A 14,858-nucleotide genomic window follows, 5' to 3' on the forward strand; every position below is an offset into this window, starting at 1 on the left:
GAGAGCGGTGGATTATGACACATGGGAGAAGATGCCACATTTACTGTCACTCTCTCTGTAATAGAAACCCCCTCGCAGCTGTGGTCATTCATTTTAAAAAAAATAATTCCAGGGTGATATAACACAAAGCATAATGTTATAAACTTACACTCAATATTCAAAAAAAAAAAAAAAAAAAAAAAAAAACAATTCATATAAAAAAGTTTGCTAGATTTACGCTGCTATATAAGGCGGAAACGCGTCATCACAGTCTGTGGAAAAAGGGGAAGACAAAGGTCAAAATAATTAATTTGTTAGTTTAAAAAGTGGATCTAATAGTACAAATAAAAAAGGAGTCATGGTTTTCACGATCAGATATTTAAATAAAGCCATATGTGAACGCACATAGCTCATTATTACATTTTATTCATTTAAGTTATAATGATAATAATGGCATTTATTGTCATCAGTGTTTCATTCTGTGATCCTGCATGTCGAATACGACTGTTATTGGTTAAGTTTAGCACCTAAAGCACCCAATATAGACACTATGCACAAACGTGGATATGTTCTACATGTCTTAAATTTTATTTAATAAAACTAGTCATAAGAATAATAATAAAATAGAATAAAAACAGAGGTCAAAAGGGCATGTCTGCGCATCAGTACTGCTTTCAGACATTACTTAAGAGACAGTTCATTCGCGTTTGTCTAAAAAAAGCATGTTGCAATAGAGACAACTTTAAATTATATGTAAATTGAATTAATACTGTATATGACATGTATGGTTCATATACACCACTCAACCTGATAATTGTAATAGCACCATTACCAGAACTGAGCGATTGTAAAGTTTAGAGAATTTGATCTGTTATCGACTGCTTTTGTCTGTAGACAGAGCTCGCGGGATAATTGAGTTTTGGTTCCTGTTCCAGAACAAAACTCAAAAAACGTTTGAGCCTCAACATTTATTTTTGATAACTTTACTGACTGAATGTTTTCTTGTGTCTGGATAACCAGTCACACACGTCTGTATTAACTATTTGTGGTCACAGTCAGATGTTTGTGTTGTTTACAGCTGCTCGTGCTTGAAGAATATTTTTATTGAAGTGCAAATTATACCTGAATCTATCGCTAAATATTATTCACAACATATATAGTTTAGTGTACGGCATGACGGAGGAGATTCTCCCTAACGAAGACAAAGAGAGAGTAAGTTATTTTTCTTCATTTCTGTCCTTTTCTAAATTGTGGGTATTAAATCTTTGACCCCTCAGAGAAAAGCTTGATTTCATTATCCAGTATGAGTATAATAACACAAAAGTACAATGTTAATAGCTTATTTTATTTATTGTTTTAGAAGTGCTGTAGCTCCATTTTCTTTGAGTTACCCTTTAAAACCATGTACGTCAATCACAGTACCCTGGTTTAAATCAAAGTACCATCATATTTGCATCGGATGTCATCACTGTTGTACATTTGTTCTGTGAAGGTATTTTTTACCCGTATGTATGTATGTATATGTGTGTATATATATATATATATATATATATATTACACACCGATCAGCCACAACATTAAAACAACCTGCCTAATATTGTGTAGGTCCCCCTCGTGACGCCAAAACAGCGCCAACCCGCATGATGAGATGATATTCTTCTCACCACAATTGTACAGAGCGGTTATCTGAGTTACTGTAGACTTTGTCAATTCGAACCAGTCTGGACATTATCTGTTGACCTCTCTCATCAACAAGGCATTTCCGTCCACAGAACTACCACTTACTGGATTTTTTGTTTTGTTTCTGGCACCATTCGGAGTAAATTCTAGAGACTGTTATGTGTGAAAATCCCAGGAGATCAGCAGTTACAGAAATACTCAAACCAGCCCGTCTGACTGTCACGCACAACAGTCTCTAGAATTTACTCCGAATGGTGCCAAAAACAAAAAGCATCTAGTGAGCTGCAGTTCTGTGGATGGAAATGCCTTGTTGATGAGAAAGGTCAATAGATATTGGCCAGACTGGTTTGAACTGACAAAGTCTACGGTAACTCAGATAACCACTCTGTACAACTGTAGTGAGAAGCGTATCATCTAAGAATGTGGTTTTAATGCTGTGGCTGATCGATGTATGTTCATATCTTTATGTAACTCATACAACAGTGTCTGAATCATTCACTATATTATAACAATTAATTTAATATTTTTACAGTTGAGGAGAAGACTGGAGCTTCTAAAGCGAGAATATGAGAGAACGGCACAGAGACTGCAGGTAAAGATGTGTTGTATTTGTGTAGGCTCAATCGACAGCATGTGTGGCATAATGTTGATTAACTGGAAAAATTATTTTGTCCCTCCTTTTCTTAAAAAAAAAAAGCAAACATCGAGGTTACAGTGAGACACTTGCAATGGAAGTGAATGGGGCCAATCTTTGGAGGGTTTAAAGTCAGTAATGTGAAGCTTAGAATTTTATAAAAGCACTTACATAAATCTTTCGCTTAACTCATGTATTATTTGATCTTTATATCCTATTTTTTTACACTCATTTTAGGGTTTGTTGACATTACATTGTCATGGCAACGAAGTTGTAAATTGTCTATAACTTTACACAGAAATGTTTGTAAGATAATTTATCACACTAAAATCATGTTAACACTCATATTGTTTATGCCTTGTGGATATATTTTTGAAATGGTGAGTATTTTAACATTAACAGATTTGCCCCATTCACTTCCATTGTAAGTGCCTCACTGTTACCCAGATATGTTTTTTTTATTTTTTATGAAAAAGTGAGGCAAGTCAAAATAAATTTTTGTGGTAATCAATATTATGCCGCAAATGCAGTTCATTGAGCTTAACTTGTACTGAACCCGGAAAATTCCTTTAATAGCCTTAATATTGAACCTGTAAAACTGTGAATGATTTCAGCATGTTTGTGTGTGTGTTTTAGAGAGCAGAGCGCTGTGATGCAATTCGTAGGCATGTGCAGAGCAGAGTCTCTGACCAGAACAGACTCATGCAGATTGAATCATCATCATCATCCCACACATCTTATGATAACCAAAAGACTCTGCAGTTACAAACCAGTGAGTGACATATACGTACCTGTAACCATTATTATTTTTTTCATATTATTGATGAATAAAATAATTATGAATAGAAACAAACCTACATAGGCCTACATGTATGTGTTCCCTGAGAATCTTACCCAGAAATTTGTCTCTACAAGTTAATAATAAAGTGTATCCAAAGAATACTAATCATTAAAAAAAATAACTATATATTTTGTTGTTTCAGGTATTGATGCAAACAGAAACAGCCCTGGTTTTTACGCAGTAAAGAAAATCCATGCGATCCAATTCCAACTTGCCGAGATAGCATCCACTTCCCCATTGGCCTCTCCTGCATGCAGACGAAGCTCTGCCCACCGGCTGCGTTCTAAGCGCAGTCGACTGCGGCTGCAAAACAAAGAACGAGAGTCAGACACTGACAATACTCAAGAAAAAGAAAGAGACAATATTTATGATAGGGAGATCATTCAAATAAAAGAGGACAGTAACTTTATTGAAAAGGAGAATAGCCTCAAACAAGGGAGAAATGAAGGGAAGGAGAAAGATGGGAATGATGAAATGACAAAAGAAAAAAACTTTGAGATGGTGCCAGTAGTGATGGAGAAGAACCAGAGAACAGAAGAAAATTTAGATGATAAAATTGCTAAGGCATCACAAAAACTGGAGAAGTCTAGGAAATATTATTTGAACTGGGATCAATCAGAAATCAAGGAATTGGTTTCAGGTCCAGAGAATCATTTAGCAGTTCAAATCATTCACAGTAGCCAAGAAGATGTAAATGTCTCTCCTATGAATCGATCTGTTGAGAACAAGTTACAGTCAAGTTCAGCTGAGTCTGAGGCAGTACATACTCCCAACAAATCAAATGAGATGCTTGCACAAATGAACCAGGATTCAAATAAAGGTTATGATGAAAGCAAAGACATTAAACTATCAAGTATGTCTGCTGGTCTGGAATCTTGCACATTGGTTGAGGGTCTTCCATTTCCGGTGGAGTATTATGTCCGAACGACACGGCGCATGGCTGCATCTCACAGCTCTGTTGATATAGATGCTGTCATTCACAGCCAGCTCTCTGGAGGGCGGGGCAGACGCAGGTTCAGCCAATCACAAACGCGTGGTAGAGGACACATGAGCCCAGAGCTTTCTGAACCAGTCTGCAGATCTACTGACCAGGCCGAACATAGAGGAAGTACTCAGAGAGGGAAGAGAGGGCGTCCAAGAAGAAGCACTTTAAGTAGGGCATCAGGTCCCAAAGCTGCTCTAGGTTGTCCTGCAAATGATTCTCAAGCAGGCTGTTCACTAGAATCAAAGTCCAGCACTCAAGCAGAATCTCAGCCAATGCCATCACCTGTGTCTTCAGTGAAACCGAAACCCTGTCCCAAGGACGGAGTAAGGGGAAAGAGAGGTCGTAGAAGAACTACTGTAGATAAGTCCTCATGTCTCAAAACACCTACAGATGGTACAATGTCTAGTGATTCGCCAATGGATTGTTTGCCTCTTTTGGAGCCCCTTACAGAATCAAAGCCCAACTCTCCAGCTGAATCTACCGGCCAATCAGAATTGGCCCTCAAAAAAAAATCACTTCCACAGGCAGAGCCTCAGCCAATTCCATCACCTGGACCTGCAATAAATTTGAAGCCCAGTCCAGAGGAAGGAGTTACCCAAGATTTTAAGCACCTTCCTGATTCTCAGCTTTACTTTGATTCAAAACTCCTCTCTGATTCTATTTTATACCCTATTTTCAGAAGGCGTTGCCAAACTGGAAGACCATTATCTCAGTCTCAAACATCTCACATAAATAAGGATGGTGAGATTTACCGTTTAATTTTTCTTTGAGAGATACTTTTTCCATTCAATGAATGTACAAATTTTTCCACTTAAAAATGTAGAAATCGAATTAACTATATTACAGTATATAGTAATTATTATGGGGTGTGTCAAGATGCTTTGGTCAAAGTGTAATTTAATATTCAATTATAATAACTACAAGAATACATAATGTATTATGCATTCATTTCTTTACAATTTTTCTACATATTTTCAGTTGTAAAAACCCACTATTGTGTAAATTGTCCCACCGGTTACATTTATGTCTTCAGTATTAAGCCCAAAGTATACTTCGGTTTTGACGCGAACGCTTAGGATCTGCGTACAGTCGAACGCGAGCCTGTCAAATTATACTTCATTTGACTGTGCGTGCATACACAGGCGGTTGGCGCATGCACGCTACGACTGTTGTGAGACACTGGACTTTCTCTTCAAGAGTTTAGACCCATTATTTCTTCAGACTCGAGTCATACAAATGCAGGTATCTCCAGACCTCCTCACACACATGTTCTTTACATGCACATCCACTGTTGTAGTTTTTACCTTCGTCTCCTGTTGTTTAGCGGTGATTAAATCTTCTAGCACTTCTTTGTGACAGCAACGGCTCAATTGTGAGTGTTGCCAGCTTGTGGACCCACTAATTGGTGCAAATAATTCCAGGCACATATGCAGAGCTGCGCACGTTCAGTGCTCGAGCACTCTGTTGATGACTAAATTTGCGTCACGCGTCCTGTACGAGCGTCTGCGTCTTACCATAATATACTTTGGGCTTAATTTTGAAAATAATTATGAATTGTACCGATATAATCAAATTGATCCCTGCCAAATTTTGAACAATTTTCAGATTTTATGATGCATCACATCCTTTTGTAAAGAATCTTGTCAGAATGTTTTTTACACTCCTAGTGACTGTTAGATAACAGTCATGGTGATACAGTATGTGTGTGTGAATGTGTTTTGCATTTTTAGATCAGTCACCTCTTCTGCCATCATTAGCTTCACTCATTCAAGCTCTTCAGGAAAAGGATACAAAAAGTGGACTTCTGGCAACTGTTGACCTCCAAGATTTCCACTTGCCTGATGAGGATTTTGGCCAGCTGAAGCTAGAGAGACTGCGCTTGTCCCCTTCAGTTGTAGAACCCTTCGCTCAACGTCCTCTAGTACACAATACACAGCAAAGCAGCAGGTGCCAGAGAACGGGTGGGAGAAAGAGTAATTGTGAAGTACACTGCACAGATGATGAACTGTTTACTCCAGAACCCCTAGATGCCTTCTCTTCTCTTGAGGATAGTTTATCTCTTTGTCAGTCAGACCCCATTGACCAATCCCAGACTAAGACACAAAACACTGACCAACCGGAAAAGCACTTTGACACTGTAAACAACCTAAAGACAATAGCAAAAACTGAGAGCACAATTAGTGAGACAATAGATGAGACCACACTGGAAGTTATCACAGATAAAGACCGAGTGCCGACCACTAGCACCGACCAGATGCACATACAAACAGTCTTGAACAAAGACTTTGAAACCTCAGAAATGGAAAAGGTCGTGCTTAACATAAGTCCTCAGGCAGAATCACAAATACACATGCAAAACGAGTCCAAGACCAGCTCTCTTTGCCCAACAGTATTAAATCTCAGCCCCTCTTTGACCACACACACTCAGAGAGGGCAAGATCTTGCCCTGCCATCTTTGGGAATGACCCCTCACTTTTTGACTCCAGGTTCACCCATAGACTTCCACCCACATCTCCTTTCCCCTTCTGGTCCCCAAAGGTCTCTTTCCTTAAGGTGTGTGTCTCCAGTTAAAACATTTGTGAATGTCAAAACTAATACCTCAACGAAAAGTGCAGATGCAACTGAAGACCAAGAAGATTTTGGCACACAATGTCAAACTCAAATTAGTCAAGACATTATGACAAGAGCTCAAAATATGGTAAAACCAGGGACCACACCCCAAAAAAACATTGTACCAGGTTTTGAATTCTTAATCAAGCCAGAATCAGAGACTCAGGCCACATGCATCTCTGAGAATGAATGGGAACATGAATGCAGCTTTAATACTAAAAGCAATCTTGAATGTAAAATTCAAACCAATTGGACACCGGACATTGATGCCCAGCTCCACAGTATTCCTGAATCAGGGAGTTTTAATATTGTTTCTGAATCTGCTGCTCAACTTAAACCTGATTTCCAAACCCAGAACCATCCTGAAACAGAATCTCAAACCTTTGAAGACTCTGAGCTCAGGGCTAAAACCCAAAGTTATGCCATTGCGAATGTGAAACTGTCTCAGTGTGGGGATGAATCTGGTGATGTAAGTCAAACTCCCATTGAGACAACCTCTTTGGACACCTCCACCAATCAGAGAACAGAAAGACAGACTGAATGCACCACTATTGGGGATCAATCAAAGGACCTTACCAATTCGTCTCCGAACAAACGGACACAATTAAATGAGGAAACCGTTCCTGCAACACCTTTGCCAGATGCAAGCCGTTGTTCTGCAGTCCTTCAGGAGATACACACTTTTAAGGTATTTACCTGTGCAAAAAATGCCATTTTACAGTATTTGTTTTTAAGAGGTTATTGACATACATGCTCCGTGCTTAATAATACCCTCATTATTAATGCATAATTACAAACATGCAGGCTTTGGAGGGTGGATGTGTGTTGGACTTGTGCTCAGTGCAATGGCCGTCAGAGGATTGCTGCATATGTGTGGCAGGAGAATGGAGTGTTTGCCTTTGGGCTCAGAGGAAGGGAGTTCAGCTGTGGAGTCTTTTACACACCTGGACATTTGCACAGGTAAACTAATTTACTAAGCCACTCACACTTAACAGCATGTATGCAAAAAAATAATATAATGAAAAAAATTATCTGTGCTCCCTCTGATTTGACCACTGTGTGTTTGTATTTGTAGTCTGTCATGTCTTTGCAGGCAATTCCAGATTCTTTAGGCTTGCTCTGTGTGACTTTGGGTCACTTGGAAATCACAGAGGCAAGGTATTAAAATATACATCAACTACTACTCCAACTCATGTTACGAAGCCTGGCTCTCTACATTGCGTTGTTTTGGTTTGAAAGTTGGTAGGGAAACATTGCGAGGAGGACATTATTGAAAATGTTGATGTTAAGAATGCAAGAAAGTATAGTGTCTATAGGGACAATATTTCCTCATATAACAAGTGTCATTTTCTATGCCCCAACATATTAATTAATGGCCTGTTTTTTTACTAACACTATTTTGATAATGAAGGTCTTATTTTATTTCCTATATTTTATAGAGAAAACATGCTTTTCCCATCTACCCCGATGTTCTTCTCCAATGTGCAAATAAAACGTGCAAAAAAACAAAACATGTATTGGCTAAGTGTATGCTATACATTTCCTTTTTAAATTTTCATGTCCCTATCATCCCTACCTAAATTTATGCCTATGCTACATTGCATGGTACAACATGTGTTTTTAGGCACACTTGTGTTCTTGGAGAATCCCCTACTTTATGAAGAATTTACTTAAGATATTCTTGGAGCATCCACTTAATGTATCAGAGATATGGGGCTCTATTTTCACACGTGTTAGGCGTGAGCTAAGTCTTATCCAATTTTTGAAAGAGTGCTAAATCTAAGTGCAATTTTTGTGCCTGGGCAACATGCAGCTGGGCGTGATTGGGAGTGTTCGTGCTATCTGTGGGCATATGCGTGCACGTCTCTGGTATTCTAAAAAAAAAAATAGGGGCGGTCCATGTAAATGAAGTGGTGCAAAGCCTAATTTGCAAATTTTTTTTCTTTTCAAATAAGTAATTGCGCTTAAGACATCTGAGAACCACGTCTATTCTCAGTGCAGCAGGCACCACCTTTTCCATGCTTATAAAGAGCGTGTCATAGATGTATACCTGTCATTCAAGAAGGACGTAGTTACTAAGTTTTTTTATTTCAGTCTACGTACAGTATATGTCTATGCTTTGTGTTTGATCAGTTGCTGTTCATTTCCAATGGTCTTGAAATGCTGTATCTTGATGATTTATTGCATCTTTACTTTCTCCTTCATGTTTGCTGAAAACTGCAGTTGCTGTAGGGTTTTAATCTTAATTTTTAACAAATCTGATATGTTATCTTTTTATTTCAATTTGAATTCTCCTCTTACCAGTCGAAAAAACTCTAAACTTCGCTACATTTAATTATTATCCTTCTCTAGTCAGTAGGTATTGCATCCTGGTTCCTCTCGATTGTTTAGCGCACCCAGCTGCAAGAACATAAATCTGCGCCTATGCATACAGCCCATTTACAATAGTTACCAATGTCCTATGAATGGGCTGTCTTCATTAATCGTTTGCGCTTTACATGTGCGATTTCACTAATCCACTTACTCCTAGACTTAGCGCATACCTGCATGAAAATACCAAACCTCCTTGGTCATGCACACTAAATTGCACATATGGCGTATTGCATAGGGCTGACAGGGTTTCCACGCATCCTGGAAAATCTGGAATTTTGAAATGCAGTTTTCCAGTCATGGAAAATATAAAAATAAAATAAAATACATAAAGGAAAAGAACTGTTTGTCCTGGAAAATATTTTAGTATAATAAAACAGTTTGACTGTGTCACTAATAAGGTTTTTGTTACATGTACTAAAACATGGTAACAATCGGGACTCTGGATAGGTGTCAAATACACATTTGTATCATTTTGGCACTGTTGCCGGCTGCACATTGTGAAACAACGTCAACGGTTGACTGGCATGAACGAAGCCCTGTCACGTACATTTCCTGCTTATTTGCTGTCATCTCTGCTGTGCTCCACTGAAATAGTTTAATATTGATATAGTGCAAAAAAAGATTTTCGGTCCAAAATTGCTGTCGTGTTAACTACAAAAACATTTGAGTTGTAAACTTTAGACAATGAGGATGCAGTCGGGCCACTGATGTTTTTGAAAATAAATTCACACCCTGAGGTGGTAGCATGGTGATGCGGCCTTTACACTTTGGGATGTGAATTAATTTTCAATAATTCAGTGATCGGAGTCCACTTATACTGTAGTTACCACATTTAGGGTGCTATGTTTTCCGCAATGTGGACGGAATCACTGAATCCAGTCAAAAAAATTTGATCAGCCATATAATGCGGAATGTTATGGAATTTGACATATTTGGTACAAAAATGAATGTTTGAATGTACAATTAATCAAATTAAAATTGTGATATGTCCTAGTGTGATTCTTAAACTGCACAAGGCTGCAATTTAATGAAATGTATATATAATCTGCATGTGCTGTGCACTTCAAAATTAATTTGGGAAGCTGGCCACTCATTCACTGGCAACACTGAGTCATGAGTATCGTGTGCTTTCTGTGTGTAGTAGATGACAAAGAACAGAGCGCTCTGAAGTGTGCAGCACATACAGACTATTATTTTATTTAAATCACAGTTTTTGGGGTTTAATAATCAAAACTGGACCACATAACAAACGGCCAATCCAGAGGTGAGAAACTACCATCAAAAACACAAATGGAAAAATAAATGTTTGATTGAAATGGACATGTGAAAAGGGGGAAAAAAGATAATATATAACTACTGTATAGTAATAGAACATTTTGATGTCTAAAAATTGTCGAATACAGAATTCCGAAAAAATAAGCATCCAATAACCAACATATACATCATGACCTCTTGTGTGTTTTTGCTTCAATATTACACCCGTTGAGCAGAGAAGATGTCCTGGAAAATTGTGCCTTGAAAAGAGTGGGAACCCTGCGCTGTGCTTAAGACATAGTGGTTTTAAAATAGAGCCCATGGTCTCTGTGTGACTATCATTGAGCACATAAATACTGTTAAAGAGCACCTATTATGGTTTTTAAATGTGCCTAATTTTGTTTTAAAGGTTTCCTACAATAGATATGCATGCATCCAAGATCAAAAAACACTTCAATTTTCTCATAATTTAAATTGCAGCATTACCTTTTTTTCCCCAGTGTCAAAAACGACTCGTTCAATTATCCGTTCTAAAGGATTCATTCTAAACTCCTCCTTTCAGAGAGCCTACTCTGCTCTGATTGGTCAGATGTCCCAGTCTGTTGTGATTGGTCTACCGCAGTGTTTGTAGTGTTTGAGGGCGGGTCAAAGCTGTTTGCGAGCAGCCAATGAAGACCAGAGGCAGGTTTTTTGTTACCAAATTACGTAGGTTAGTACAGGAAGTAAGTCTGGAATTACTAACGACTTGTTTCAGCTGTTCAGAATCGGTTCTTTCTTTTGGGAGTCGATAACTCCATTTGTCGTACACTTTGATTTTTGAAACTTTGCAGACTTTTTTACAATCACAAACAGCTATATAACACACTACATGAAAGGTAATATTTGAAAAACTATAATAGGTGCTCTTTAAAACAAATTCTCTCTTTGTCTATTTGTATAGGGTTCTCTGCTGTCCAAGTATGGACGGGCCGTTCTCTCAGACTATGGTTTGCAAGGACGCATTACAAGCAGTGGTGTGCGTGTCTGACTGTCGACTTGCGTGTTGCTCCACTCCTGGAGATCAGCAGAAAGTCAGTGTGTTAAAATTCCATCAGGAGGGCAGGTAACAATCCATCACACACAAACGCATTGTATTCAAGAGAGAGAATCTAAATAAACCATCTAAAATATTATTCATTTGTAATATTTATGCATTTTCAAACATTATTCGCAGACTTATTTACCTCCAAGTCTGCTAATGGAATCCAGTTTATGACAGCTTATCGAATTTATGCACTGTAGCTGACTAAACAAATGAGCACTGTATGTAAACGCAACTGATCTACATGCAATTAGATGTAGGAATTAAATAAACTGATGAATTTTGGAATCACATTTTCACCTGTATTTGCAGGGTGGTGGATACTCTTCCCCTGGTTTCTGCTAAACAGAACATTCGAACCCTAGCAGCTGTAGAAGGAGAAAAAGATGCTCTGATTGGTTGGACGGAATGTAAAACTTTCGTTATATGGTGACGAATTAAACATTACTGGCTCTTAAAGTATTTTAGTAAAGCATTTTCTAAAATAGTTAAAAATAGAGGGTTTTCATTTTTTTATGCTTTTATTCCTTTGCAAAGAAGTCGAATTATTTTGATAGAGACTGTAAATTAATGCTATACTTTTATGAATATGCAATAGCTAATGTTTTACATGTGTAATTTTATGTATGTGATTAATACTTTTTTTTTTCTCATTTCTGATGACATTATGATACTAACGGATTGAGGCAAATCCATTTCTGCTGAATCTGAAGCCTCTTTTCTTTCTTTTTCTTTTTTTGCATAATTCTTCATAAAAAGTTATTTCTCATTTCTGTCCCTTCCTTTTTTTTTTCTTTTTTTTTTTGGATTTTTCCCCTGTTTCTCCCAATTTGGAATGCCCAATCCCCAATTTGCTTTTTGGTCCTCGTGGTCGCATGGTGATTCGCCTGAGTCCGGGTGGCAGAGGATGAATCCCAGTTGCCTCTGCTTCTGAGACCGTCAACCCGCGCATCTTATCACGTGGCTTGTTTTGCGCGTTGCCACGGAGACATAGCGCGTGTGGAGGCTTCACGCCATCCACCGCAGCAACCACGCTTGACTCACCACGCGCCCCACCGAGAACTAACCACATTATAGCGACCACGAGGAGTTTACCCCATGTGATTCTACCCTCCCTAGCAAATGGGCCAATTTGATTGCTTAGGAGACCTGGCTGGAGTCACTCAGCACGTCCTGGGATTCAAACTAGCGAACTCCAGGGGTAGTAGCCAGCGTATTTTACCACTGAGCTACCCAGGCCGCTGCTGTCGCTTCCTTTTTTTTACGATTTTGCTACACTTTTGCTTACATTTCAGGAGCATGAAATCAGGCCACCTGCTTCAGACTGTATACCTGGAAAAGACTTTAACCATGACAAACTGCATGAGAGGATATTCTTACAGAGTAAGTGAGTGTATTGCTCTTATGTGATTGAGTGTGCATGGTAGTGTATAACCTTGTGTTTTCTTTCCCGTAGGGTGTGCTGTGTGTATTACTTCAGAATACAGGCAATGTGTGTGATGAAGAGAGTAATACATCTCTCTTTACTCTGATTGCCATGAATCCACTCACAGGCAAACACATCACACTTGCATCCATCAGCAACCCTGATCAACACATAGAACAGTAAGAGAGAGACTTCACAGAACTCTGTAGAAATGTGGCAAATGTTCTGATATCCATACACAATGTTAAGAGCAGTAAAGTCAAATCAATTAATATTTTCTCTCTAGGTTAATAGATGGCGATGTCTTTGGCTCTGGGCTTGTTGGTGTTTTCCAGTCTGGTCATCTTGTTGTTTGGGATCTCAGAGGAAGTGTGGCTAAAGTTGTTGGTGTGCTGGATGAGATGTGTCGACTAGCCCGATGGGCGGGGTCAAACACACTGCTCACAGGATATCTGAATGGGGATGTTAGTGTGTATCACTACAAATCTACATCGTAAACAGATATGCCATAATAACAAACTTTGCACCAGTTAAAGGCAGTCAATAAGTTATGGGTTTTTTTTTAATAACAAAATTTTGTTATTTGTTCAATAATAATATTGTTAAATAATAAAAACAATTTAAAATTGTAATGTTAAAATTGTTCATAAAATTCAAAGAAATTAAACGAGATTACACAAGATTTGCAAAATGCACTATATGTTGTTTATGCAGTTGTAACATTACGTGATGGATGTGATATTTAAAAATGTGTTTTACTAAATAAATGTAATTCTCTGAGGCGTGTTGTGTTTCATAAAGTAAAACACCTGTTAACATTGCACTATACAGTGTGAGAAACGTTATCATATTAAAGGAATATTCCGGGTTTAATTTAAGCTCATTTGACAGCATTTGTGGCATAATGTTGATTACCACAAAAAGTAATTTGACTCATCTCTCCTTTAAAAAAAAAAAAAAATTCAACGCCCCTAACCACATCCTCAACTGTTTTAGCAATAAATGTGTTAATATGCGTTATTAATAAAAATGTTATATCCTTTCTAATATGCTAAAATGAGAACGTTCCTGACCCATGATTATAAAAAAAAAAAAAAATAAATAAAAATAAAAAAAAATATATATATATATATATATTTTATGTTAAAATATGTATTTATTTTTATCTTTTCGATATTTGTCTTCTTTTATCTTATTTATGTATACATTTTGGGTGGTTTATATGTATTTTATTTGTTGTTGTTTTGTTTTTTTTGCTTCACCTGTACTTGTCTTTATGACTCAGTGATTGTATTCATACATTGTTTGAATTTATTGAACATTTATATAGAAAAAATCAGCAGTTTTAGCACCATTTGTGGACTTTTCAGACGGTCCCTTACCACTTCCTCCACATTATTAGCACGTTTCAGCACAATGTGTGGACTTTTCAGATGGTCCCTTACCCACCATAATCAAATTTTCTAATGTATATCAATGTTAAATTAGCGATCTGGAACGATTTCGCCGTGACGACATCTGACCAGCTTAAACGGGACAAATCGCGTCCCGTATTGATTCGATAAGGGACGCATCATTTTATATTTAAATACGGGACGGGTGGCAGCCGTACTTGTGGCTATACTTTTGAAACTGAGTATTTTAACGTTTACGGATTGGCCCCCATTCACTTCCATTGTAAGTGCCTCACTGTGATCCAGATTTACGCTTTTTTTAAAGAAAAGGAGGGACAAGTCAAAATCATTTTTTGTGGTTATCTATCTATCTATCTATCTATATATATATATATATATATATATATATATATATATATATATATATATATATATATATATATATATCTGTATTAAAACAAAGAGAAATCAGAAGAAAAAAAAAGCCAGCGAGAAACCGGGTTACAAACGGTTGTACATTGATAATATTGAAAACAATTTGTGTGACAAACAGCATATAAATTGTAAAAGTAAAAAGACAAAAAGTTGTGAAAAGATTAGT

At 37.5% G+C, this 14,858-nt stretch overlaps 1 protein-coding gene across 1 annotated transcript; it reads left to right on the forward strand.

The window, feature by feature from the left end:
- The first annotated feature begins 878 nt into the window (after nucleotides 1-878).
- On the forward strand, nucleotides 879-13,643 carry palb2 (partner and localizer of BRCA2). The gene is made up of 12 exons (XM_051702774.1): nucleotides 879-1,191; nucleotides 2,192-2,251; nucleotides 2,930-3,065; nucleotides 3,277-4,860; nucleotides 5,850-7,417; nucleotides 7,534-7,689; nucleotides 7,805-7,887; nucleotides 11,297-11,458; nucleotides 11,750-11,866; nucleotides 12,733-12,820; nucleotides 12,894-13,042; nucleotides 13,150-13,643. Exons 1-12 carry the CDS (start codon nucleotides 1,153-1,155, stop codon nucleotides 13,358-13,360), a joined length of 4,353 nt encoding a protein of 1,450 aa, XP_051558734.1. The 5' UTR covers nucleotides 879-1,152; the 3' UTR covers nucleotides 13,361-13,643.
- Nucleotides 13,644-14,858: the final 1,215 nt, after the last annotated feature.

This window comes from Myxocyprinus asiaticus, chromosome 7, assembly GCF_019703515.2.
Source record: "Myxocyprinus asiaticus isolate MX2 ecotype Aquarium Trade chromosome 7, UBuf_Myxa_2, whole genome shotgun sequence".
Classification (NCBI taxonomy): domain Eukaryota; kingdom Metazoa; phylum Chordata; class Actinopteri; order Cypriniformes; family Catostomidae; genus Myxocyprinus; species Myxocyprinus asiaticus.

Excerpts from the sequence above, each read along its gene's own strand:
- palb2 (XM_051702774.1), top strand. The coding sequence starts at position 1,153 with ATGACGGAGGAGATTCTCCCTAACGAAGACAAAGAGAGA. Across the intron at positions 7,690-7,804 it reads ACACCTGGACATTTGCACAG|TCTGTCATGTCTTTGCAGGC; the intron begins GTAAACTAATTT and ends TTGTATTTGTAG. Across the intron at positions 12,821-12,893 it reads TGAGAGGATATTCTTACAGA|GGTGTGCTGTGTGTATTACT; the intron begins GTAAGTGAGTGT and ends TCTTTCCCGTAG.